The sequence below is a fragment of the Rhinolophus hipposideros genome (assembly GCF_964194185.1).
Source record: "Rhinolophus hipposideros genome assembly, chromosome: 7".
NCBI lineage: Eukaryota > Metazoa > Chordata > Mammalia > Chiroptera > Rhinolophidae > Rhinolophus > Rhinolophus hipposideros.
This window is the reverse complement of record NC_138053.1, coordinates 95,283,893-95,309,287: the sequence shown is the minus strand read 5'-3', so window position 1 is coordinate 95,309,287 and position 25,395 is coordinate 95,283,893. Positions and strand designations below refer to the sequence as shown.

The following is a 25,395-nucleotide window of genomic DNA, read 5'->3' as shown; positions in this document are numbered from 1 at the left end:
CTTCATCATGGGCACGATTGCAATGAAATATAATTATACGATTCAAAAGAAAAACACAAGCTCCATGAAAAATGACCATTCATACTATGGCATAGGACTAGAACCCAAGCTTAAAATCCTATGTTGGACCCTTTCAGTCATGGTCTTTCAATCGCCTAAGACTCCACGTGGGGATAAAGGTAGCTGTTGAAATTCAAGGGACAAGTGCCACCCCCAGGCCTGCCCCAGCGATGGCCCAGGCTGGAATACACATTTTGATGCCTTCAGATACCCTTTCCAACGTCTGTTGCTAATCCTCTGTCAAGCATTCGTGTAGCTCTTTTCCACAAGTTCCCAAACAAGTCTCAGGCCAGTCCCTGAATCCAGAAGGAGGAAGACACTCAGCGGGAACACCAAGGAGGCGGAGATAAAGATCTGAGGAACTTGGGAGTGGAATTAATCGTGTCCTGCGTGATTCTGCAGGCAGGGGTAACTGGGGGCATTACACCAAGTGCTGACAGCTACGACACCGAAGAAAGGCCTCCAAAGGAGTCATATTAGGGCTCCATGGCAAAGAAAGCCTGCGTGGGGCATGACTCACCCCGCCAGTGTTCTTCCTCTGTGTATAATGTAAAACCACTCCCCAGAAACCGATTCCTACAACTGGAACACACTCTCTAAATAGCTGAGTAAACCTTAATCGATAAACAAACAAAAGCGGAATATGGCACTACCGCCTAAATGGACATTAAACATTTAGAACTCATTTCAGAGATGGTTATGAGGCTCAGTGAGCATGCTAAGAAACATGCTGTCTTGAAGGGTCACTACTTTTTCCCGTCTTTACTGGAACAGACTTTTAAGCAAACGACAAAGATGTAGGTGTGAACGGTGTGTCTGTGATGGGTCAGGGAGTGTTAGCAGCCCCCGCTTAACCATGGATAAATGTTCGAGAGCATGCACGCAAGGGAGTAACCTTACAAACACAGCGAGCTGTTAGCGCATATTGAGCAACGGGCTCCACTAGACCAGGGAACCCGCAGTGGCAGAACTTTACCGAGATTGGGCAAAAAGGATCCTGCCAGCATCATCTGGCTGGTCAGGTAAACCGAACCAAGACTTCAACAAGGGGTAGGGATGGGGAGTGAAGAGGGTAAAGAGGGTCAAATACATGGTGACAGAATGAGACTAGACTCTGGGTGGTGAGAACACAATGCAATGTACAGAAGTATTATAGAATTGTGCACCTGAAACTTATATAACGTTACTAACCCACGGTACTCTAACAAATTTAATGATATTTAAAAAAAAATTTAAAAATCAATAAAATGTTAAAACAAACAAACAAAAAAGGCTTCAGTAAAACGTGCTTGGTTGTAAGAAGACATTCACAGCCTTTTGTGTGGGCCCCTCCAAAGCCGCACACGAAAGCAAGAAATTATAAATGCATAGGAAAATCAAGACTTTGAAAGTCAAGATTATCCAATCCTTGCTTTATTTCTCCCTCATCAGGGTTTCATCCTACTTCTTCAAAAGGTCCTGTAGAGTTGTGTGCTGGACAAAATGGTCATGTAGCATAGCAGTGGCCACCTACTCAGCTGTAACATGAGCCATTTCAAGGACTACTGGGCGGCAAACAAGCACAGGGAATCTTTTATGTGTTTTTTTGGTCAACAGTCTCATCCCTTCTTCAGAGGAGCACTTCCTTCCTAAAGCCCCATATGCTTGGCTGTTAGCCTGCATACTCCTTCTCCGCTGAGATGGAGGTCCTCAGGAGCTCCCTCTCCTTCCAGCCACCCCCACCCACTAACTTTCCTGCATCCTGGGTGCCCTGGCCTCCCTCCCTCCAGGCTCACTGGAGTCTGCTTCCTGTAAGCTAATCCCCCGCCTGTGCCCAGTACCCTACCTCCTCCTATAGTCTAGGACTTTGCTTGACCAATTGATTGCCCCCTCTCTCTTCTCTCTTTAGTCTCTTCCTTCACGTGGTTTCTTCCCATCACCATTTAAGGATGATTAAGTAATGCTCTCTCAAAGCCATCCTCTGTCCTCATGTCCCAGCTGGCTGAGACAATAATTTTCTCCTTTTATATCTGTATATCTTCCCAAGATTATCCCTCTGCTCATCACCATCTAGTTTCCTCCTCCTGCACTGCCCAAAACCTGTTCTGATCAATGCTACTTGTTAGGGAATTATGTTCCCCCCAAACATACCTTGAAATCCTAACCTTAGATAAGCATGAATGTGACCTTCCTTATTTGGAAATGAGGACTTTGCAGATATAGTTGGTTAACATGGGTTATGCTGGGTTCTAAATGTCATATGCAATATGACTGGTGTCCTTATAAGAAGAGAAGACAAAAAGACACAGACACACAGAGAAGACCATGTGGCCACAGACTCAGTTATAGGAGTGGCATGTCTCCACACCAAGAAATGCCAATGATTGCTAATGTCCACCAGAAGCTAAGAAGAAGCAGGGGGATTCTTCCCTAGACCCATCGGAGTGAGCATGGCCCGGTCGACACCTTGATTTTCGATTTACAGCTTACAGAACTGTAAAAGAAGATATCTCTGTTGTGTCAAGCCACCCAGTTGGTGTTTTTTTTGCTACATCAGCAGCAGGAAACAAATTCACCATTGCTTACAGGATTTCTAGGAGGGTGACATTCTGTCCTAGTTTTCCCGGAAGATTGTATTTTCATGCTAAACTCAGGAGAGTCCCGGGCAGACCAGGATGAGTGTGTCACTCTACTTTCTGGCTCACATCAGCCTTGAATTTTCTGCATCATAAGATAGTCACCTCCCTCTTAAAAAGTCCTTCTTTCTTGGTTCCCATGATGCCTTGCTCTCAACTAGGTAATTCCATCTGATGGTTGGGGAACTCAGCTTTCTCCATCTAAAATCATCACATCCCTCACATCTGCTTCCCTTTCTTCCATATGGAATAAACAGCCAAGAACTTGGGGAGCATACTGAGTGCCTCCTTCTCCCTCCTGTCATTTATCCTTTTAATCATCAACACTACCTTCTTCAAATTTCTAGACTCTACCCAATTTTACATTCCTGCCACCGCTCCCTCAGCTCAGTTTCTCATCACCGCTCCTTTTGATCACAGCAGCAGTCTCGGAATGGGTTCTCCCTGACACCGTTTTGCCATCCTCCAAGCTGAGCCTGTCCAGACAGGGGACTTAAAATGGCTTTCAATAGCATGTACTGAGTCCCCATTAACCACTTTAGCCTCATCTCCCTCCTTCCAAAACTGAACCTAAGATTTCAGGACTCACTGTACATGGCACATGCCAGGACCTGCTATGTTCCCCTCCCTCACTTTGGGGCTCTGTACCAGTTCTTCTCCTCTCCTTGGAATACCTTTTCCTTTGTGCGATTCATAACCACCTTTTTACAACCATCTGGGACTCAGCTCTGGTCTTGCCTCATCCTAGAAACCTTTCACATCCACACTCTACAGCGTAGGTTGTCCGGTCTGGTTCGGATGCCCCTGTCCTGGGTCCCACAGCACTCAGCCATGACACCCAGGAGGACCCTAAATGGAATGGAATGTAAGGCCCTTCTGGTTTAGAAAGATAGTCTAAACTCTTAGCAGAGACTGTGTTACTTGCCTCTATTTCCTCAATATTTAGCACAGACCCTGGTACCTGATAGGCACCCACTAAATGTTTGTTGCACATTCACCGGAAGTTAAAAACATGCAAATTAAAAATAAGGTGATGCAATTCCATTGACTCTATTCCCTATGTTGTACTCTACATCCTGTGACTATATATATATATATATATATATATATATATATATTAAATTACAGTTGACATACAATATTCTTCAGCTTCAGCTTCAGGTGTGTAGCACAGTGGTCAGGCATCTACACCGTCCATGAGATGGAATTTTAACAACCCTATACAATGTCAGAGGGGTAGTAGATTGGGGATTATCACTTTGTGAGAGGTGTAAGTGTCTAACTAGTATATTGTTTTGTACACCTGAAACTAATTAAAAAAAAAAAAAGATAGGGTAAAAATAAAAAGCTGAGATGCCATTTATGAACTATGAGATTGGCCCAAAACCCAAAGGTTAATGGGATACTCTGCTGGAAAGGCTGGTGGGAAACAGATACTTATATAAAGGACAAGGAGAATGCAAAATGGAGAACCTTCACAAGTGGAAACTGGACAACATCTCACAAAACCACACCTGCATTTGTCCTTCAACCTAGCAATCCCAACACTAGGAATCTCTCCCAGAGGTACCTTTGCAAAGATATTTAAAGATGTTTGCAGGACGTGCTACTCCCTGTAACACCATCCGTGATCACAAACGACAGAAAACAACATCTCTCAATAGGGAACTGCTGAGTAGACTACATTTATCACATAGTGGAGAGTCATGTGGCTACAAAAAGGAGTGGAGTCAATCCAGACTCTGCCAGGGAGTCGCCTCCGGGATATATCATGATGTCATTATGTCAAAAAATACTACAGAGACAAGTCTGTGTATATGCAACTTTTTATCTAAGAAAGAGGATCAGAGTGTGTGTGTGTGCGCATGTGTGTGTATCTTTGTTTGTACCTAAAAAGAATTATAAACCAGAAGTAAAAGGTTAGCTAAATGCAGAGAGAGTAAACAGGGTGAAGAAAAGAGGGAGCAAAGCTAAGGTCCTCTTGTTTTGTTAATTGGACTTTGAACACTACATAATAATGTAAATTTTTTAAATCTCTAAAAATTAAAAGCAAAATTAAACAAAACTAACTAGGTTTTGAGTTGGGATAACCATACAAATGGAAATTATTTCAAGGCACTAATTTTGCTTTAATGTCCCACTGAAATTTATATCCTGACAATTAAAAGAAGAGAAGAAAATCCTCTTGCAGGTTTTCAGTCATCAAAAATGACAAGAGTGGCACGAAACTCTTATTCCTAAACAACGGAGTGTGTATTTCAGGAAAAGGCAAAGTACATTGGTCTGCAGACACTTGGGCTTCTGTGCACAGGAGAGAAAGAAGTAGATGTGAGATGGAAGAGGTTCCGAAACCCGCAGCATCCTGGAGATGAGACAGAAGTACCCAGAGGAACTTACGGTGCACTTTTTAAAATGTTTCCCTCAGCTACATACACTGAAAACAACTAACTGAGCACCACCACGCTCTAATAAGCCCCACATGGCTGATACTCAGCTGTACAGAAGGAAATGGGTAAAAGGGGTCAGGAACACCTTGTCCCAGAGAGTAAGCAAGCTATCACGGGCAACGTGGGTTGTGTCAAAAGAACTCAGGAGCCAACTTCAAAAGACTCCCATAGGCTTGAAATGTGACGATTTCACCCTACAAGACTAAAAACTGTAATTGCTTGATATATATCAAATACTGAAATCTATGTATTAATAATGATTCTAATAATGAAAATAAGACAAAAATAAAAAGCAAACATAACATCTTACTTGTACCCTTTGATGTTACTACATATTTACAGAAATATTTGAGGCAGAACAGCACAAATGGGATACATTTGGCAAAATCCAGACTGTGGGGAAATCTACAAGACAAAGAGCTCAGGTTTTTTTTGTTTTGTTTTGTTTTTAGTAATTAATTTGCAAGGAGAGCAACAACAACCAAAAGAAAAACAAGCAAACAAAAAAAACAGTAAAAGATTAAAAGACACTCAAGAGCTGCACCAATCATTTGCAGTATTTGACCTCATTCAGATCCTGTTTCAATCCAATTGCTAAAAACAATACGGAAGGATTCATGAGATGTCGAGGATCTCACAATACTCACTGAATGATGATTTTTATGGAATTATCGTTGTTTGGTTTATTTCTGTGATAATTTTTGCGAATTCGCATTCTTTTACAGTCATGAATTTAAATATTTTAGATAAAATTATATGATTTCTTAAATTTGCTTCAAAATAATTTGGTGGGTGTGCGGTAGAGCGTGGGTGGGGATTTGAAAGACAAAATGTGGGCCATGAATTAATAAATACAAGGGCTGGGTATTCCTCTGACTAGTCTTTCTATTTCTGTATCTATTTGAAATTTTTCAAGACAAAGTTTAAAAATAACAAAACATAAAACTATTTATTGGATGTATTATTGAAATACGATGTCTGATTAATTATACTTAGCTTGATAATATAACTGCTAGTTCCTTGAGGACAGGGACAAAAACTAATTTATTTTTCTTCCTGAATGCTGAGAGCCCAGAGTAATAAGAACCTTGAATGAATTTTGATAAATGAAAGAATAAATGAGTAGCTATACATACTAATAAATTAATCCTATAAATCCACAGAGATACTGGAGACATTAAACAAATTCTGTCTGCCATGTAATGCCAGGTAAAGACAAAAGCATACACTTTATGCCAAAAATAAAACTTTGTTCGGAAATGCTGAAGTGAGGAATTTTTTGTTTTCCTTGAGTTTGGTGTTATTTCTGTAGGTCACATTTTTATCCCCTGGTTCAAACAACTGAATGCTTACAGCACTTGTTAAATAAAGGTGGTCTCAATAGTGGGATTTTGAAACCCTGAGAACCCTGGTTTTGAAGTCTTCTTAAGCTAGTGATGAATTTCTGGAAATGAAATTCTTGCAATGGAGAATTTTGCATTGTTGTTCCTATTTTAAATAATGTCTAAAACAAGAGTCACAGAATAATAGAGCCAAAAAGCACTGCTGTCCTCTGTCACTGAGTATGGAAAGTGCATTTAAGTGGTGGCTTGGCCATCAGGGCACGCTTGTCCCTTACCTTTATAGGAAATGACCGGGTGCTCCGCTCTCTGGCACTGAGATGTATCTGTTTCTGGCTGGGCGAGTCTCCACCATCCCAGGCTTGAGAACAGCCATGCAATGACGCAGGTGCCCTTCATGGTGGGCAGAAGCCTTTGAATCTGGGCACGTGTCTTCTAACCAGAAGCTCGTCTTCCCGTCATGTGGGGAAAGTGCCTACAACACACAAAGAGACCGACTGCATGAACACGAGTTCAGGTTTTCCGACGGTGGCCTTTTGGTAAAGCTCCATCAGTACCTTAAAAAAAAATAAAAAGAGTTTAGAGGATTTAGACAAGTAGAACTTATTCTAGATCTTGTGTCAGATATGTGTGAGTATATGTATATCTCAAGAAGGACCTCTTTTTCTCCCAATAATTTTATGAGATAACCCATTTATTATAAAAGGAGAAAGGTTCAAATTTAAGCTCCGCCAACGCACCGTAGTCATTCCTAAGGAAAGCAGTTTGATAGCGGTGGTCATTACTGGCCTTCCCTTAGAACATCGTCTCCTCTTACAAACACAAATCTATATGTGGAAACCCTAAGAACTGCTGCCCTTCCTGTTTAATATACAAAGTATCCTGTTAATAAGGCTATGGCCATTTTCTTTTACTAACTAGCTGATTAATATTATGCTACCCAACTTTTAAAAATCACCCACATTCGGTGAATTTATCCTTTGAAATTTATAGAGCATTAGATCACCTACCTGCAAAGTTGCTGGCTAGAGACCAAGTGTGAATCAAATAAAATCTTTATTGAGCACCTACTAGGTGAAATGAAATTACTGTGCTGGGAGCTCTGAGACTTTAAAGATTATGAAAAATGTAAAAGACTAATATGCTTTAAAATAAGGTAGGCTTATAAAACTAACTATAATCCAAGCTATTAGAAAACCATAAAAAAAGAAAATCAGGAATGCTGTGGGAGTTGAGAGCACTGCTGCTATTTAGAGGGATCAAGGATGTGTCCAGGGAGGGGTTCACCTTTGAGCTGAATACTGAAGGTTAAAAAGGATTTCAACAGATGATGATTTCTGGAAGTATATTCCATGCCAAGGGAAGAGGATGAAAAGACACACTGGAGGGGCCAGAGGAAGGAATAGGCGATGTGTTTTGGGAACGGTTTACTATATTTGACCCAGACGCCAGGAGATATAAAGGGGTGTAGGAGGAGGCAGCTTAGAGAGTAGGTTGGGTTAAGATTTGAAAAGCAAACTATACTAAGGTCTGAGGTCTCTATTTTTAGGCCACAAGCTACCATAGCATAGTAATATTACATTAGAAGAAATAGTAATAAAATTATTCCTACAACAGTGTACATAGGAAATTGGGTAGAGAAGAGCACAGAGGTGGAGAAGTTAATAAGAAGAGAAATAAATGAAGCTGTGACTTGTGTTCAAGTTGTGTCAATGTAACTAAAAATTCAGGTAAACACTGCAAACACTCAATGGGATGGGTTAGGGAATGTATGGCATATTAAAGAGGGCCACAGATTCTCTGAACTTCCTCCCATTGAAAGGTAGGTCTATGACCCCTCTCTTGAATCTGGGTTGACTCTGTGACTATATGGCTCAATTAAATACAACAGAAGTGGTAGTATGCTAGTTTCTAAGCCCAGACTCTAAAAGACTGGTAATCTTCACTTCTTAACTCTTATAACATGTTATCTGGGCACTGAGACACCAGGTCAGAAGTTCAACTACCCTGAGACTGCCATTCTAGAGAGACCATATATAGTGCCTAGAGACATTTCCCACTGAGCCCAGCTTCCCAGCCATCCTCACCAAGGCACCTGATATGTGAGGAAAGCTGCAAGTCACTGAGTGACTTCAGTAAATCTTATGAGAGTATAGGAATCACCTAGTTGATCCCTGTCCAAAATCCCAACCCCCAACTTGTGAAATGTGAGAAAATGATTGTTGTTCTAATATGCAAAGCTTGGAGGAATAGATATTAAGTTGGTGCAACAGTAATCATGGTTTAAAAGGTAAAATAGTAAAAACCACAATTACCTTTGCACCAACCTAATAGCAAGGAGCATGATTGATAGACAGAGAATACGAGTGACTGTGAGGATGGTAATGTCATGCATTTCCATATGATAATCAAGAGCAGAGTTTTGTTTAAAGAAGAACATGGTCATTTAGCTTTGTGCATATGGGTTTAAGATGCTGAGAGAATATTTAAGGAAATGCAGCAGACTATAGAGAATCCAGGCTGGATACTCCACACAAAAAAATTCAGAGACTTCATATAATGTTTGGAAGGGTTAAAATCATGGATAAGGTAAAGAATCATCACCAGGGGAAGCCACGAGGGGAATGGGGGTGGGGACTAAAGAGAACTGTTTGTTTGTTTAGAAGCTGCAATTTAAAAAGTCACCACACAAAGATGAGAGAAGGAAAACAGAAACAGAGCATCAAGGGAAAACTGGAGATCAAACTCCGCTGAAATATAAAACTAACACATTTTAAAAAGAGGCCTGGTCTGCATCCCAATGAGGTAGAGTGAAGGCCAACGGTTTTAATCAACAGACAGTCATCGATCACTTTGGGGGGGGGGGGTAGTTTCAGCAGAACAAGAGACAAAAGCCATATAGGAAGGGAATGGATGGAGTGAAAGTGGGCTAGAACGTAGATGGCTCCCTTGAACGCTAGGTAACCAAAGAAAATTCAGTGAAATCAGAGAAGCACAGAGAGATCACAGTTAGGACATTTTTAGGGTAGAGAAAACATCATTAAACGCGGCTGCTTTTCTGAGAAGTGGTGAGTGGATAAGAGGTTGGAGATTTAAGAGGGAGAGATTATCAGATAGAAGATCCAGAAAAAGCAAAGGTGGGAAGCTATTAGGATCTGGGTGAAGAAAGTGGTTATAAAAGGAAGGAAGGAAGGAAGGAAGGAAGGAAGGAAGGAAGGAAGGAAGGAAGGAAGGAAGGAAGGAAGGAAGGAAGGAAGGAAGGGTGCCTCATCTCCAAAAGGAGGGTGCCATGAATCTATGGTGTGATTTCAAGATGAAGAAACATAAATTTAAGGGTATATGAAATTTCACAGTCTCTATAATTACTGTGCTGGGAGCTCTGAGACTTTAAAAATTATGAATAATTTAAAAGACTAACACGCTTTAAAGTAAGGTAGCCTTGTAAAATAACTATAATCCAAGCTGTTAGAAAACCATAAAAAAAAAAAAAAATGCTCCCATTGATGGAAACACTCAAGTTGAGCCGAGAAACAAGAGTCAGGGCTGCAAACCATGATGAGGCCCATGTGATTTCTGTCGGAGCGAGAGATGCTGAGCATGAAGGTGGAGGAAGGAATACAGAGCCGGGGGCACCTGTCCAATGGGTCCACAACTCCGGCTCAGGCACAGTGCTCTGTAATGGATAATGGAGGCACATTATCCATGTCTTATTTTTTACCTATGAAACGAGTTACACAGGTCAACTGCCGATCGGAACTGTCCAAGTTTACAATAGCCATGAACTCTCATCTCAGCTCTGACATCTTGGCCTTCTGAAAGAAAGGAAGAGAAAAACTCAAGTGCCTGAAATGGTCCTTCCCTGGGATCTGGAAAGTGATGGTTAGAGAAGGAGGAGTTGCTGTGTCAAGTGTAAGAACAGCTAAAATGGGACACACAGTTCAATGGTGGTGAGATGCAATTACATGTTTGCCATGGAAAACGAAGGGAAGCACATTTAATGAGAACAGGTGATTTTTAGAAGTTTGTAATTTTCAGACTATAACATGTTACCTTTCTTCTGAAAATAAAGGTACTATAAATGGTCTTCCTGGTAAGGTGCTAGGGAAGGGCCTCCACAGTCTTCATTTAGAGAGGGAGTTTTTCAGAGCATCCTGCCATGCAAGGTGAACTCCTTTAATGTCTCTTACTTGAAGAAGCTTTTGCTCTAAATAAAAGGTCCCTCCATCCTGGACTCTGTAATTCCATCTTCCACTGAATCATGCAGCTCTGGCCTCTGAGTGATGGGGGGAGGAGGGTATTTATATCAGAGATTTTAGTGCTCAGCACTCTGACATTTAGAGCCAGATAATTCTTTGTTCTGTTCGGTGCATTTAGCACCATCCCTGACCTCTACCCACTAGCAGCCAGAAGCACCGCCCCCCACATTGTGTCAATCAAAATTGTCTCCAGACATTGCCACTCGCCCCTGGTTGAGAAGCTCTGATTTTTGTCTATCAAAATGCCTCTCCCTCTTTAGAAATTAAGTAAGTTCAAGTAAGCTATTATCACTTGAAAGATGATTTTAAAATACACTTATATAAATCACCCAACTGAATTTGTATTAAGCCATGTCAGCAAAATTTCAATAAAAAGGAAAGTCAGGTTAATAATATTTGCTACATTGGGAAATATGAAGAAAATTTCAAAGGATGAATTTCAATAAAAGTTGTTCTAATTTCATCCTACCATCACTGGAAAATTAAAAATATATTAGGTGAGTTAATACTAAACAAATGATTTTGTCAATAGGAAGATTTATTACAGCAGACCAATTTGGGCAACAAAATAGAAACATTTTTGTTGCATCTACTTCAAAACCCATGTAGCCTTCCTTTTAGTTTCTTGATGTGGGAGGATTTCTCTATAAGCTCCATCTAAATAAGCAAAATTCTGTATATATAAGTGTGTGTGCAATAAATAACATTTCCCATTCACACCCACACCACACATGAATGGGCTTTGGAGAACAGAAAATAAGTGTTCCTCTTAGTTTAAAAAATGCCGTCAGATAAAAAAAAGAAATCAAAACAATGAACGTTTACATAAGAAGTTTTGCTTAGGGAACAAAGTCTCACCAGTTATTAATAAAAACATATCCCAAAGAAGCTTAATGTATTTATTTTCAGAGGAGGCTGGGTTTCTTCTTAGACCTACTACAAAGTTGGAAGTGGCCCAATCTGTTGGCACATCTCAGAGTCCATAAAAACCCTCTGGGGCCCGGGTCTGTCCCCTATCTGATGGCTTGAAGGACTTCTATGGTGGAGTCAACAGAGTCGGGTGAGCTGACTCGGAGAGGACGCGGGAAGCCGTGCCCACAGCTGCCTGCAGCAGCACCCTAAGTGTCAAAGGGCCAAGGCCAAGTGGAGAAGACTGGTGCACGTGTGCCTCTGAATTATGCCAAGCTACCGCAGACTGAACCATCGGGCATACAACGGCCAGAGGTTGTACGAGAAGAGGGAAGCCCTGCTCTTCTGAAACGTTTGCATGTGCCCTTGCTCTCCCCATCTCCTGGCCCCAATCCAGGGGATCCCATGAACTGCTAGGCCACACGGAAGTCCCAGCCCAAAAGGACAGCAGCCGAGCCACTGGAGAATCATTACACCACCTGAACAAACCACCTGGTCTCACCCCCACACACCCTGGCACAGCCCAATACAGTGTCTGTTGCACAATCGTCAGCTGCTGCCAGGTAAACAGCCAAGCCCTATTCGAAAACTCAGGATTCCTCTATTGTGTGCCAAAGAAAACACTGTTCCTTCACAGCCGGTCTCCTCCCAATGCTACCACCACTACTCCCATTGCGAAGGTGCCCTTCCAACCCCTCTGGCCTCGCCAGACCCCCAGAGTAAGCCTTGCACACGCATGTGTACACAGCTGATGCCGTGGGCCCCACACCTGCCCCGAGTCTGCCCACTAAGCAAGGTTCCGGCTGACCTACAGCTTCTGCACACACGGGGCCACCCCCTGCAGCCCATGGTGGCAGCTCCTGCCCAGGAAGCCCGATGTACCAATCACGGTGTCTGCTTCCTCATCCAAGGTTGCACGTATTGGCGTACAACCTTTTGTGCTCCTATGTTTTGACATCTTTTTATTACAAGCAATGTATGGGTTGAACACGCGGTTACAGTCCCGTGTTTATGCGTTCCCGCATGCTGAATAGGCTGTCTGAATGAATCAGAAATCACGGAGCCAATGCTCGGTTGAGTATTTAGAATTCACCCACCCCTTGCCACTGAGCAAGCACCACTGCCAGGTGGTTTATTCATTCCCCTGGCAAATAGCAGAGAGGAAATGAGTCAAGGACTCACTGAACATGAAAGGTGAACTGGGAGGTCGAAATCATCTAGTCTCTCTCTTCACTTTCAGGCTGAGATAAGAAGGCCCAAGCTAAAGGCATCTCACAAGTTACCCTAAGATCAAGTGTGTAGGGGCGGCCACATCAATCGGATGAGGCTGCCCCAAGTTCTCTGCATGCGTTACTCAGTCGTCCTGCTCACGCTGCTCAATCCACACACTACGGCCACAAGATCTCCAGAGTTACTCTTATGGGATGAACCCTTGGCATGGAATCAAGCAGTGTCTAGGGGGCATCGCTAATTAACCAACCAGCCATATTGAACAATGTCACCTGTTGACATTGGGCAAGAGACAGCACTCCAACACATGGGGGTGAAGATGGAGACAACACGGTGAGGGTACTTCAAGGTCACAGTGAAGAGTAGTGGAGCAAGCAAAAATCTATCTTTCAATAAATATCAAATAGAAGTAGCAACAAAGTCTTAGCAAAGTCAGAAGAATGAAGAATTCCCTCTGAATGGATGACGAAGACAGAAGCTGTGCCTTCTGAAGGGGGTCAAGTTAAGGGGGTTCAAAGAAACAGGAAGAAACAATTCAGGCCAATCAGTCTGATGTGCTCGGGGCTAGAAGCAAGGTACTGAATGAATCTATGTTCATCCCTTGCAATGGTTATCACATATTCTAGGTGCTGAGCAGGAAAGGGGATTCAATGAAAAATCAATAAAACAATAAACTTAGTTAATACACAGTGTTCAAGGAAATAGAACCTTGTAAACTTTTTTCAAGCATAATAACTGAACCTTTTATTCTTTGGGAAATAAAGTGAAATTAAAGTTTTCTCGTTATGATGTTGATTCTACAAGGGATATGAGGATCTTTACCAGACATAATGACGCACCTTCAATTATTACATACTTTTTTGTAAAAATTGGATGTTTTTATATGATATTAACCCATGTGCCTTGACTATAAAGATTCAGCCAAAAGAGGCTTAACATCGATTAATTAGTGAAATATTTTTAGGAATATGTTAATGAAAACACTGACCACCCTTAACTACAGAAGGACCCCTGGCTGCCACCTTCTAGTAACTAAATAAGAGGTAGGCTTTGTTACACATAGATTTTCATCATACCTAAAAGAGATGAGATGGAACTTTATAGCTACATAAAATGACCTCATGGTATAAAATGGGAAAAAGCAAACATTAAACTATTTTATACATTTCAATAATGGTTTGGCTCCAGTGACCTTATTTTATATCTCTCTTCAAAGGGAATTGTTATTACACTTTTTGCCTTTTCCCCCTTGTTTAGCTCCAGATCGCCTAGAGGAACCATAAAAATAAATGAAGTCCATTAGATAAAATTATTATTTACACAAAGGCAATATTAATTTTATCTGTCAGCAGGTTTTAAAACCAAGTGAAAGTTCATTCAATCTACTTCTGTGTTAGCTAAACGAATAACAGTCCTTTCTAAGAAAGAAAGAAAACTTAAATAGTGGGTCGTTAAGGCAACAATGGACAATCTCTAAGAGACTTATCCAGAGACATTTCCTCAGGGCAGGAAACTCATATGGATACAATAAGGTAATCAAATTATAAATGACTCTCATGGTGTGAAAATTATTATTCATAGCTCCCATTTGTTTTTAGTTAAGATAAGCAGGACTTGGAATGCCACTTTCTCTCTTGTGAAACAGAAGGTGCAGTGTCTTTGCCAGCATCCAAAAGCACACAATGGTAGCTGGAAGAAGAGGACACATTCTTCTATTGTTACTACGCTTGTCAACATCACTGGTCACCTCCAGATTCCCATATCCAGGGGGACATCTCCATGGCATTTGTGCCCATTAACCCTTTTCTCTTCAATGTCTCCAGAAGCCCTCTCTTCCCTGGTTTCCTTATCACCTGAATCTCCCTGCTGCAGCCAAGACTCTGCTCATAAAGGTACACCCCAGTTTCTTCTGAAGGTTCATTTCTTCTCAGTCTACACCTCTCAATAGCTTATCTTCTTCAAACTCACATGATATTACATACTTTCTGAAAACTGGTGACTTCCAAATCTGTCACTTTCTTCAAGATCTTTGTACATAATCCAGACCCATGAATCAAAAAAGACATCTTCACATAAATAAGCCAGAAGAACCTCATCCAAAGGTGACCTCAATACCTGTCTTCATCACCTGTCTTCTTTGTGTCTATTTACTCTCGTTTACTCAGCCATCCAACTCATAAGCTGAGGACTCACTCACCATTTCCCCCTCCTACACCTTCCCAAAGCTTCTCTGTCATTTTGTCACTGTGTTCTGACAACTCTTCCCTCACTCATATCTAGAATCATGCCCTCCTCCCCACCCTGACCAAGCCCCTCTATTTCTCACTTCTGCAATGTTAGCTGTTTTTCAGCTAACACAGGTTTCCCTGCCCAATCCTTAAGCTTCATCTCTGAGGAGCCCTCTCTGATTTTTTTTTTCATTTTCCCTCATTCCCACCTGGCCCCACTATACATCATACTCACTCCTACCATAGTTGTTACAACCTTGAACTGTAACTGTCTGTGTATCTGCCCCATTCTCAACCACAGTTGTGAGAATCTCAACCCCTACACAATACAGGACATAGTGTAGACAAACAATCACCACTCGAGAAAGGAGATGATGGAGGAAAATATGGGAAGCCCACTACACCTCTCTAACTTCCTACCAATATTTATGCTTCTAATAAAATGCTATCCATGTTCCTTTTCCTTCTATCACTCTGCTATCCATTGTCACAGATATTTTATTCCTCCATTAAAATTCTCTTAACATCTGGTCCAAATACAAGCATTCCAATGGTTTTGAGAAATGTCCTTTCTAAATGTCATAATTTCCCAGTTAATGGTCGAAAAGATGAAGGGATTACTATAGGCAGACCAGCTAAAAAGAGGAAGTGTTCTGGGCCTGGAAACATGAAAGCACGCAGAAGATATCACCATATCTTCTGAATGGTTGAGAAGGGTTCAGAGAAGTTACTCTGGCATGTTGTAATTCACTAGAAGTACTTGAAAAGTCAAAGGACAAATAAAGGAGAATGTTATCAATCATACCAGAATAAATTCATCAGATTCATTCTCTAAAATGAAAATGCAAATACCTTGAAATATGATCAGGTGAATTTACAGATAAAAGACTGCTAATACACTTGGGGAAACTAGAATATTTAATGAAAAGGCCCCTGATTTGGTGTTTTCAGATTTTATTTGGGAATCACCCTTGCGTATGATATCTGAAGACATCTATTAGGTCCAATGGACCAGACATGGCAAAATCAGTATATTTGAGTTCATTTAAATCTGTCACAATCTTTGGTCTTGGGAAAAAAGAAAAAAAAGTTCTCAAAAGCACTAATTACTACTTTTGGGTCAGTTTATTAAAAACAAGAATAAGAAATCCCTGCTAAAATAAAAAATTAACTATATCTAATAATACTGTTTACATACTTGAAAGTTGCTGAGAGTGAATCTTAAAAGTTCTCATCAGAAGAAAAAAAATACTGAGACATATCACGTCAAAATCAAAGATTCCACTTGTCAGAGAATAATAACATATAAGAAACTGCAAAGCAGGGTATATGATTCTGTATAGTATTAATACATCTCTTATTTTCCTGAAGCAAACCTGTAAAATAAGCATTTTAATTCCTTCCTGTTTTACAGATATGGAGGCAAGGCGCAAGGAGGCCCTACAGATAAATGGAAGAACTAACAATTTGAATAGGCAAGGCCCTGGCCCCCAGCCTCAGGGTCGTGTTGCTGTACTGAAGACACCATCCCTGTTTATACCTCACTTCTGCAGTAATTGTCAGTTGACTAGGGATTGGGAGCCCTGCTAGACATATGGATCACCCAGTCGAAGAATCAAGCAAACGCTCTGTTTCTATCAACTGACGTCATGTCGGGCCTGAATACATGTTTCCTTGGGGATGTAAATTTCAGTAAATAATCAGCTATAGCATCCTTCATCAATTCTGGAACCAGAGACCTCATTGGGCAAGATTTACACACATCCAAGGACCTTCTCTGTAGTATTTTTACCCAAGAAGATCATTACCTTTCAGAGATCAATGCTGGCCCAGGGGTCCAGAGGTCCAGAGGTCCCTTCTCTACGTCCTTCCAAAGTGCCTCCTTCTCATTCCTCAGGTTTCCCTCAAATGGTACCTCCTCAGAAAGGCCTCCCCAGCAAGACCTGCTAAAGCACCTGCCTCTTCCTCTCCCCCAGAATCTGTAATTTGTCTCTTCTTCATGTCACTTGAAATTGCACAGTTAATGTATTTGTTTAGGGCCTGTTTAACCCACTAGGGTATAAGCAACTGGAGAGCTAGCCTTGGTTTTGTTCCCTGGGCATCCCCAGAGCCTAGAAGAGAGTATCACACACACACAAATATTATCGACTGACTGACTAGGTACTAGCGGAGAAGAAATAAAGGTAGTTTTTGACTAAGTGAAGGGAAAAGCACTGTGAAAACCTAGATGCTTTCTGCCAGTGCCGCTGACTAGTGCTCAGGGTGTTTAGGAGTCTCTGTGGAAAACGACAAATGTGCTCAAAAGGAATCAGTCTCTTAGGTGAGATTTCAGAAGAACAAGTCAATAAAGACCTTCAATGAGCCGCCACAAAAGCATCCGATGATTAGCACGTAATGCGATGCTGGGAAATGCAGATGTGCTGCGAACATATGGTAGTTTATTCTTACGCGCGTTAGCCTGGAACGTGGAAAGGTCATTCAGGACATCACAATAAAGTTCTCCACAGTTGAAAGGTAATCCCCAAGGGTTTTACTTCTGTATTTCAAAATAGCAAAAGCTCTGCCATGGGGGATATGTGAATGAAAACACAAAAGCGACAATTCCTAAATATAAGTCCAGAAAAAGGAAGGTCACGTAGCATCAGTTTGAGATGCTGTTCTTCCAGAGTGAAGGGGTTCAACACAGCTGCATGATGTCTGAGCGCCTGACTTTGCCATGCGAAAGGTTAACTCTCTCTGGTGTCCCTCCACGACTGTATCCCAGTGGTCTGCCCTCCCCACCAACTGCTTTAGGAGACAACCGACTCTGGACCCGGACGGCCTGGGAGCCAATGCTAGCTCCAACATTATTAACCTGATGGCTCGGGTTCCATCATCTGTAATATGGAGATAAACACCATGGCTTACAATTTAGGAGTTAATTTGAAAGGATGTAGGGTACGCCCTAGCAGTGAAGAAGCACTACAAAGAAAATGAATACATATAAACAAATTAGGACTATTTTTTAAAGGTTTTTTTAATCTTGTTGGAAAAAAATTTTCTAGCAACCAAATTAGTGTCTTCCTACAAAGAGATAATAAAGTAGTTTACCGTTTAATAAGAGTTGTGACGGTGGGTTGCCCCAGCCTTAGGAAAATTCCATCTGCCCACGAAACCTGTAAAAGAACCTTCATAGCAGCCGTGTTCATACTAGCAAAAACCTAGAAATCTCTCAGTGTCCACTGAGAGAATGGAAACTTGTATAGCGTATTATTCACAGTGAATATGAATGGACTCCAGCTACATACAATGTAAATGAATATTAGAAACATAATATTGAGAGAAAAAAAGCCAAGAATTATATATACTATAGTAAATCAATATTCACTGAAAAAAAAAGAAGCAAAACTAAACAAGACTTTGACTTTGTTAAAACTATATATATATATATATATATATATATATATATATATATATATATATATATATATATATATAAATAAAGGCAAGGACATGTAAACAAACTTCCCAGTAGTGCTAATGTGAAAATGCATGAATGTTGAATGAACAGATGTAGTTCTCTATTTCTTGGACTTCCAGGATCAAACCACCCAGATCTATTAGACCACTTGCTGCTCCACTTCCGCCCTTCTGCTTAGAACACACTCCTCCATGAATGCATCAGAACCTATGCCTCGTCTGTGGTCCAGATCAAACACCAGCTCTCCCATCCCTGGAACCACTTTCCCAACGAGAAGAAAGGACCCTCCATCCAGACTCCTGCGATTTATCTCTGGGCCCTCAGGTCACTCTGCCATGGAATATGGCTTCTTCTGTCTCCTGACCTGGCGTTCCTGCAGGGCCACACAGGAGAGGCTGAGCCCCACTTGTCACTGCAACACCTCACAACCCATCACAACTCCTTGCACATAGGAAGTACCTAATATTTGTTGAATAGATGGGTCAATCAACCACTAACAAATAGTGCAAAGAAGCATCAGGCAAATATCGGAAAATGTTGTGAAAGGTTTGGAGTGTGGGAATCATATAAATGGACTGGAAATTAAAAGATGACACTTTCGGCAGAGAAATGGAATGAAATCTTGGGGTAGAATTTACCGAGAATTAGGGTAGCAAACACATTTACCTGCTTGAAAGGACCAACATTTTTAATATAAGTAATGAGATCAAATAAATTATGGCTCATCCATACTATTAAATATTATGCATTTTGTAAAACCAATGTAGTTTAAGTAAGATTCTATACACCACCATAAAAATCCAGTAATGATGTTGAGTGGAAAAAAATAATACAGTGTAAATGTTATTTATTTATCTATAGAGATATAAAGAAAAAAGGAAGAGAGAGAAAGGTCCAATTTTTGACTAAAATAAACCAAATGATTTCTCTGTTTATATGTTTGTAGGTGAAAGAAAACTGATTACTCTGAGGCAGCGGGGGTATTTTATGCTCTTCTATATTGTTTGAATTTTCAATAAGCATGCATTTATTTTATAATTTAATGTGAATAAAAATATTGATGATTAAAGCAAAGGAGTGAGGTGAGATTAGTTTTATGGATTAACTAATGAGACTAGAGCCCTATGGTACATATTTAGAATCAGTTCAGGTTTGATTTACTGAGCATGAGGGAGTCGGAAATAATGGAGAGACAGTTGCTGCAGGGCAGTGCAAAAAGCAGGACAGGTTTAAAGAAGGGGTGGTTAGAAGGTACAGTCGTGGACGACTTGGAGCAGAGGCCAACTTCCCGTAAGTATTCTCCAAATAGAACAGAAAAGTCCTGTTTGCTCTCATGTAGTAGAATTAGGAGGAGAACCCATGCCATTTGGGTATAAACTGAGTCAGTAATGGACGGTTCTGAAACTGGAGCCTCTCTCCCACTCCGTTACTTACTAAATTCATTTTACCCGTGGTGGGGGGAGGAATCTTCACTCTTACCTAAGGAAATGAAGTGGGTTTTATAAGCCTTGACAGATAAACTGTGTTATGCAAAGCTCTCTGGTTATACTGAGAAGAAACGCGCAGGCACACACAGGCATTGACAAATATTTTCCATCCTGACATGGCCATATTGAGTTTTTGTCCTCAAAGTTGTCATGTTAGCTTGGTAAATAGCACACACCTGTAAAACGATTAGAGGAAAAGTTGGCACACATGCTTGTTCTGTCGATAAGCAATAGACTGTGTTCCCGGTTGAGTGCATAAATGAAAGTGATGTACTTTCTCTAACATGATATGTAAGAGGCAGGTGTTATGCTTAATCTCACTGTTCTGGAAAATTCCTGCAGTTCTCTCTGATTACAACCACAGTAGCACAAGAAGCAGCTCATTGACCACGGAGATGAGATTGGAGGTCGTCTGCCTTTCAACTCACAGATGCCTCATTCTGGAAAGTCCGATGTATCCAGAGCACAACACTCACCATCTGAAGGCACCTCCTTGCCGTGGACCACAGACAGACCTATCGAGTGTAGTGACTGATCTCATGGATCACGAAAATTGGCAAGTTGTGGGAAAAAGCTACCTGTCTGAGAAGTCCAAAACAAAATTTGTTTCCACCTTGTGGAGTTCCGTTTCATGAGTGCCATTTTTAAAATGCAACCACGAGGCAGTTCGTGGCAGCTATGGCTGCTTAATAAAACATACTTTGTGATTTCACACACACACACACACACACACACACACGCACATTTGAAGGGGCTTAAAAGTATTCCTATACTTTGCCTTTTATTTTCATCTCTAGCTCATTCTCTGAAGGATTAACAGAGGTGTTAACAAAGATTTACATGGAACTGTATTTCCTGCTAGTCTGATTATTATGTGTTACAAGCCAGGATTTGCAAGGATCTATTTAAGGGGTCGGAAATGCTTCCATACAAATTAAGTATATCAGGAAGACAGGGCACTATTTTTAAGTGAAATTTTAAGGACATCAGAAATAAAAAATATTATGAAGTGTATCGGCAGGAAATTAAACTCTGTGCGTGGCCTATGAACAAACGCACACACACACACACACACACACACACACACACGCCCACGCCCACAGTGTATGCTGATGTGTATGCACACACGTAAACATTCTCATATTGAAATACAAACATACAAACACTGAGCTTCTGGGCTCTGGGTCTGACTGTAAAGTGGAAGCAAACCCCAGCAAGGGATTTGCTGGTTGTTTGTCCTGTATTTCCTCCTTTAAGTGGGAATAACCTTTGTTCCTGCTTCATAAGGTTGTGAGGATTTGATGATGCAATCGACGAGAAACACATAGAACAATGCAGGCCTGCTGCAAGGGCTCAGTACCGTTAGACATGACAATGTGGTTCTTCACTGTTATAATTTACATCTGGAGGAAAATACACTGAATCATTAGAATGTTCTGAGATACGGGATTCTGCCCACTTTTAATACTTCGAAGGGCTGTTCTGCAAGTTTCCAGCAAATGGGCACATGTTGATTATATCATCAGACAAAATTTGTTAATGTATTCTTTTGCTAAGAAATACTACCAAGCAGAAGGAGGATAACTTGTCCCCGTCTGTGACTCATTTCCATCAGCAGAGCACAGAAGCAGCTCTATCTAGTACGTCCAGTCTCGGCACCTTGGTTACGTGTGCTCAAGCTGGACCATGCCTGGGAGACAAGGCATGATGGGGTCAAAGACAACTGGTGATTATTCTAAAGGAACCAGAATTCTTTTATCCTGCCTGAGCTAGGTCGCCAGCAAAAGGCTCCTCCTTGACTCAAGAGCACCTGAGTGGTTCTCTGCTGAGAGAAGAGCTGACCAGTGCTCTCATCTCCAGATAAAAATAAAATAGAACAAGATGATATACCCAAGTTCTCTAGAGGAAACTCCACACGGCTAAAGATTTTACTTATAGTAGGAAACGAGATTTTTTTACCTAAGCTGCATATTGGCCGAAGACCTGCTGACTGAAGTGAGCACAGAAAAAGACAAATCAAGAAATGCTATATGATGTTCCAAAGCCCAGAAAAACTATGACAATGGTGTGGCATCAAACACTGGATCCAATGACGGGCATTGGTGGTGGTCATCCATAACTTCCCAATGGGAGTCAGAGTTAAAGTGTTCAAAATTACCATCACTAGACCCTTCATTTATCTTTTGAGCTTCCTCTACACCCCATATGAAAGATAAAATATAGTGCGATCGCAACCCTTCAAAAACCTAGTTTACTGTCCAATATTTTTCTCCAGTGGTTAACGGTGATTCTCACAGATTAGAACAAGAGCGGTTATAGGAAGGGTCAAGAGCGCAGGCATGTTGAGAAAACCATTTCCTAGCAGGCAAGTTGTGGTAGAAGAGAGCCATATCCAGCATGGCTTAGGATACTGAAGAACTGCAATTCAGGTGTACCAGGGACCAACCCCTTCAGACTCCAGGTGACAAGTCTCCTTCACTCACCAAATTTACCCACGCAAATGCTACCATTTTCTGCATGCAATGACTTGAAAAACTTTGAACAGAAAGTATAAGAGCTTGAGAATCACAGATCTGAGTTTAATCTCGACCAGAAACTATGATTCAGAGAAGTCAGCCTTTTAGCCCCAGGTCATCGTTAACCTAGAAAGCAGCAGTGCCAGGACTTGAAGTCACACATGTTGGCTCAAACACCACTGTACGATCCTGTACCCCCAGTGGTATAAAGACTGATTGCTTTACAGAGGTGGACAATTTTGCAACCGTATTGTATCAACACCACATTTTCAAATTTTGTAAAGTCTATGCTACATTTTGAATGTAACATGGTACTAAAATACATAGTTCTCTGGGAAAACTAATTTCATTCACCAAGCAACTCCACTGTTAGATATATACCATATATATATATATATATATATATATATATATATATATATATATATATATATATAGCCACTCAAAAACTTGTACATGAATGGTGACAGCAGCACTGTTCATAATACTCCAAAAAAGGGAAAACAATTCCAATGTCCACCAACTAATGAATAGTGAATGGATAAAGAAATGTGGCATATCCTACAATGGAGTATTTTCAGGAAGAAAAGGAATAAAATGCTGATACATGCTACTACAACACGGATGAAGATCACAAAATGGATGGACTTGAAAACCACGCTAAATGAAAGAGCCACAAATAAAATGCCACATATTTTCTGATTCCACGTATGTGAAATGTCTAGAACAGACAAACCCATTGAGACAATACGGATTAGTGGTTGCTGGGCATGGGGGAGATAGGGAGTTTTTGCTGATGGGTACAAGTTTTCGTCTGGGGGTAATGAAAATATTCTAAAATTAGATGGTGGTAGCTGCACAACTCTGAATATATGAAAAGGGCTGTAAACTTTAAAAGAGTGAATTTTACAGAATATGAATTATATATCAAGTAAACTATTACAAAAAAACAAAAAATCCAAATTCCAACTCAGGCTACCAGGTTCTTGTGATGATGGCTCCGGAACAGAAGCTAGAGGGTGAGAAAGATGGTTGGAGTCTGGTAGATTCCCAGGACGGACTGTGGGGGATTGTTTCTGTTTGGGGGAGGAGGGGTTTCAGCAGTTTTGTTTGGGGTAGCAGTGACTGTGGGAGCCCATAAGGAAGGAGAGAGCTCTTCATATATTGAGCTTTTCATAGGCTGGGTTTCCGTTAGCATGACAAATTGGGGGCGGTAAGAGGGGACAGGGCTGGGTGAGCCACAGGTATATCAAAAAAGGGAAAGAGCCATACAAAAACCAATCTGAAGTTGACATTCCTATTCAACAGTTTTAAGCCCAACTAAAGCAGATTTTTAGGCTGAAGTGCACTAATTATCCAGATAGCTTGTTGCCCCATTGGTATTAATGAAGCAACTGAGTACAATAATTTTAAGTATCTTCCACTATTTAGAATTACAAATGACTTTATAACTTATATTCTCTATCATTATAAATTACCTCATAGTTCATATCACCTATGTTCTACTACCTACTTAATAATTGTTTTGGTGGACACCTGGCTCCAAACCCATGAACTGACTGCCGTCTCCAACATGCGTGCCACACATACCCTCCGACAATCCCTAAAAGTATGCACACACTTCTTCACCCCGACACACTTTATAGAAATGTCCATCCTTTTCCCGGGGCTTTTTCCAGCATTAAAGCAATTAGGGCAGAGAGCTAAAGGAAAGGCTTTTTCCAGCATCGCTGACTCTCCGAAGAGAAGAGCCCGCGGAAGAACCAGTGGCCATGAGGGTGGCTGGGCCATCTCGGTGACAGCGGTGTCCAAACATTTGGACACATTACTTCAGCTACGTGCACATGACAAATGCTCTGCTATTGTACTGCTCACAGCTCTGAGTTCTCAGAAGACGAAAGATCTAATGCCATATGGTAGCCCACGAGAATGTTTCTGGCCTCTCCAAACTGTCTCAGGGACCACAGACAGGTTCCACCCCCCGACGCGAAGCCTCCATCACACAACACTTGTGTAATTGACTTGGAATCAGCGGTCCCTCGGGGACCACTTCTCAGCTCTTAAATATCAGTCTCCCCATATCCGCTACAGTTCCCACAGAGTGCGGTCACAGTGTGCTGCGAACTATTAAAATTAGCGTTTTGGATCACAAAATAGTTATGTTTTCCCCAAATCACATGCCCATAAATCTTGGGCAAGTGTCTCTTGGCAAATTAATTCCTTGACCACTGAGCAAGATTCTCATCCTATGGGGATTTTCCAGGCAAGCTTCTCATCCCATGGGAGTTTTACTAAGGAATTTCAGGGATGAGAATTGGCCCAGGGTCACGAGCTCAGAACAACATGGTCATAAGGAACAGCTGCCTCTTCTCCTGGCTGTCACCATTCCCCCCATACCAGTGTCGCTGAGCAGGCCAGCACACTGTCTCCGCACACTGGTGAACCCAACGCAAGCCTGTCCCAGGCCACACAGACCCCACATGTGAAGGGGGAGCCAGTCATCTGTACTAGTAGATGGCACAAAAAATCATGCGCTTATTTGCTGTAACCGTATGTTTAAAACTATTAACTCTACACACACACACTGGACTCCGGTGTCTAAACCCTATCCTGTTGGTCCACATTTTTCACAAAGTATGATCCACAAAACATCCACATATTCTTGCAATTAATAACTAAGGTGACTTTGCTCACAGCCAAGGACTATCAATGATAAATCCATTGTAAACACTCAGTTTCTTTGGGGCGATTTCTGGATTAGACAGGTGTGAGTTTCACTCCCATTCCCTTCTTGCTTGGGGACACCAGAAGATCTCAGGAACCCCTGCCAGCTTTCTTCCCTTCTCT

The 25,395-nt window shown here is 41.3% G+C and overlaps 1 protein-coding gene across 3 annotated transcripts in view; it reads right to left on the bottom strand.

Moving 5' to 3' along the window:
- SEMA5A (semaphorin 5A) overlaps positions 1-25,395 on the bottom strand; it is a 427,518-nt gene that overhangs the window by 269,284 nt on the left and 132,839 nt on the right. For all 3 annotated transcript variants that reach the window (XM_081053769.1, XM_081053771.1, XM_081053770.1), the window contains one exon: positions 6,741-6,937. In XM_081053769.1, the coding sequence (XP_080909895.1) occupies positions 6,741-6,861 (121 nt within the window). In that variant the 5' untranslated portion in view covers positions 6,862-6,937. The remainder of the gene's footprint in view (positions 1-6,740; positions 6,938-25,395) is intronic.